Below are 3,369 nucleotides of genomic sequence, written 5' to 3' on the forward strand. Positions count from 1 at the left end.
TCAACTCACTTTCAGAAACCACATACACATCCTCATCCCATCTTTTTCGATGTTCTTGGGTCACCGATGCCAGGACAAACATCTCTCCAAAACGTCTCAGTCTAAGTACTGAGAAAAGCACGAAGAGCAAGACCTATGCTGGTTCACACTCCCTAGATTTAGTCCTTAAATTCATTTCTTCAGTTTCACAGAGTGCATTTAAATAACTATCTTAAAGTTTTAATACAAGTATTTTACTAAAGCTAACTAGCCTCACACACCACAACTCACCAGCCCCATTAAGATATGAGGACAATTTTGGTCACACAATCACTTGCATGGACAAGTGGATACATTTCAGTTATTTTTACCTATAATGCTAATACATAAGGCTACAAGTTCTGAGAATACCTGAATGACACCCTTAATAATAAATCTTCCAATATTTTAAATGTAAACGTATTTTAAAACAACTTTTAATTACAGCTCCCTTTTCTTGGTTGCAGAACTTGACTCAGATAAAGATTTCTCACTAAAATGTCAGCATTAAACTCAAACAACAGAAAAGATGCTTGTAAATCTTACTGAAATCAAGCAGTTTTACTTTAAGTCTTCCAAGACTCAGTACAACACATCAATAGTCAGTTTAATAAGCCTTGAATTTATACTTATCACCAAAAAAAAGTAACTCTCTAGCATCATATTTACTACAGCAGTATTTACATTATGCCGCAGTTCAAGTCAGAAAAGGCAGCTGCAAAAAAAAAAAAAACATCATACACAACCCAACAACTGAGAAATCCTTATGTATGCTGGAGCTTGATTTCTGAAGCACTCCGAGGGGGGGAAAAAGCTCACATTCACACAGACAGCACTAAGGTCTACAGCCCAGAGCAGTCATCTTGGGAGAACACCCAAAGAGTTCCTGACAAGGTTCATCTTCTTTCAGAACCACACTGGAGAGCTAGTTGTCACCGCTCGATGACGTGTAAGACCTCAAACTACAGACAGACATACTTGTTTTAGAGAAACAGGAACCAAAGAGGAACGTTCTCTGACTCGCTGCATAACAGGCGCACACTGAAGGTGTCTCCATTTGATCTGTTTGAAGATTATTTGTGGCAGAGCAGGACAAAAAAAGTGCAACCAGATTTTGAACACTTACTTGGGTTTTGGTTGGTGGGTTTTTTCTTTACTATAAACTGCTTAAAGGATTCCTAAGGCTGCAGTAATGCTAAGAAAAAGGACGTTACCACCCACCGATGACATCCTGAATCTAAGGCCTCTGAGCAGTCAAACAGTAACACCGCAGAAATTCATACTACTGAGGCTGAACACACAAGTTTTACTTACCAAGCCACCTATGTCATCTCTATAAGCTTAGAATTTAATTTACGATATCTATACATATAGGCCTATATACATGTTCACGTGTACATTAAAAAATAGGCTAGTGAAAGATCCTGGATTATGCCACTGAACAGAAATCCTAGTAACTATAGTATAAATTTAGAGAAATAATTTACTTAAAATTAAAGAAGATTGTAAAAAAATTGCAATTGCAGCCTCCTAGGCCTGTGCTACTTGCATTGATTACAAGTACTGCTTATACACAGTAGTTCATAAAGAATTTGAGAGGGATATAGTTGGTAGGGTAAGTGACCTCCATGGCACAATAGCTTACAGAACTGTAAGAACTGTGACAGAGGGTCTACACAGCTTTTTACAAAGCATACTAGGCTCAGATTTAACCCTGAAGTTAATCTTCATCTTGTACTTCACTCTATTCGATAAGACATTGTCTGTTTGATAAGACCAGTAAAGCAACCTGGCATTTATAGCTACGAACAGAAAGCTGAAAACGCTGGCCTTCCGAGAAAGCTTCGTGACATCAGGCTACGAACAGCCTACTGCATCCAGCACGAAAGAAACTCTGACCTCTACCAGTTACTGTCATTTTTAACACGGTTGTAGTGGAACTCTATCTACTGTCAAGGATACCTACTGCAGGTAGTTTATGTTTCCAGTAAGGGTCATAGAGGGCTTCAAGTGTATCTTTTTTTCTTTTTCGTTTTTTTTAAACCAAGTCCCAAAGTTATTCTTTATAGCTGTGTCTGTATAACACAGGAGGTACTGTGCATTCAAATGGTAGCAGGTTTATATCTAAAGATATGAGACTGTCAACAAATAAAAAGGAATGCATTATTCTCTTCAGCTTCCAGTCTTCAAGCATTAACTTACTGGCGAATAAACAGGCACACCAAAAGTTCACTGGAAAGAGAAGAATCTGATATACCTAACTCCCTCAAGAAGCACACAGCATTAAAAAACGAGACAAGGTTGGACCCAAATTATCAACAAATAAAATCAATATAAAAATGCTGATGAGATGACAGGAATAGTTGATGTTTTCAGCTCTGTTGATTGCAGGTGATTGTTAATCACAGTGTTTTCTGATGCCCGTTCACAGACGGCTTTGCCTCCGAGTCTCTGGGATTGTTTGACAGATGAAGTTTATCTAATCCTGCAAAACATGACACAATAAGGAAAAATTGAGACTCTCCCATGTTTCACACATACAGCTATTCAAAAGAACACAGAGAAACCAAATTCGCCTTTGTGATTGAGGACTTTGCATTTGCTGAAGACCAGAATTGACATTCTATCTCAGGTAAGAGCTACTTCTGGGAAATTCCCTCAGTTGTGTTTTAAGTGAGAAAAGTTCATTACAATGGACAAGCACGGAAACGAGAGAAGCCTAACTTCATGCTAAGAACCGAGAAAGACTTGCTTTACTCTGTCAAACTACAAAGACCAAAGTAAGTACCTAAAATATTTCTTTTACACTATAGCATCTGAGAAGCACCCGTTGCTGATCTTAAGATCATTGGTGATGACCACATCACGTCTCTAAATTGTTTATAAGTCTAATGACATTTTTAGGCATACGTTACTACTAATTTGTTTATCTCCATTTCCAGCTATTTGTTCTTACTGCACAGTTCTCTACTATAAGTGCTAATTAAAGTCTCCCATTCTGCCCCAGGCAAGTAGTTAAACTACTCTTTTTTTGGGGGGAGGTGAGGAAAGATGGTAAATTTAACCATATTTTATTCACAAGAGACATGATGTCAGTCCTTCCTTGCTTGCTACAGTTTGTCTCTGGAGTCTCCTATCAAGTCTCTAAAATTAAGGATCAAAAATGGAAAGAGCTTATTCATTTAGTGTAGACTATATTGAACATTTTACTGAAGAGCTATGACGTACCAAGTTAAATTTCTTGCATCATTGGAATTACAAAATTGACTGCACCAAAAAAAAATTCCAAAATCTAATCTATTTTGTATTCTTTTAAGTCCCAATATTACATTAACTATTTTGGTCACAAGC

The 3,369-nt window shown here is 37.4% G+C and overlaps 1 protein-coding gene across 1 annotated transcript in view; it reads right to left on the minus strand.

Annotated features, from left to right (window-relative positions):
* Positions 1–2,068: 2,068 nt before the first annotated feature.
* The window catches only part of LMBR1 (limb development membrane protein 1), a gene marked incomplete at its 5' end in the record, with an annotated part of 22,332 nt that continues 21,031 nt past the window's right edge, over positions 2,069–3,369 (minus strand). Inside the window, one exon of the mRNA XM_010296495.1 lies at positions 2,069–2,503. Within this exon, the coding sequence (XP_010294797.1) occupies positions 2,421–2,503 (83 nt within the window). The remainder of the gene's footprint in view (positions 2,504–3,369) is intronic.

The sequence above is a fragment of the Phaethon lepturus genome, unplaced genomic scaffold, assembly GCF_000687285.1.
Source record: "Phaethon lepturus isolate BGI_N335 unplaced genomic scaffold, ASM68728v1 scaffold38541, whole genome shotgun sequence".
In the NCBI taxonomy this organism is placed as follows: Eukaryota; Metazoa; Chordata; class Aves; order Phaethontiformes; family Phaethontidae; genus Phaethon; species Phaethon lepturus.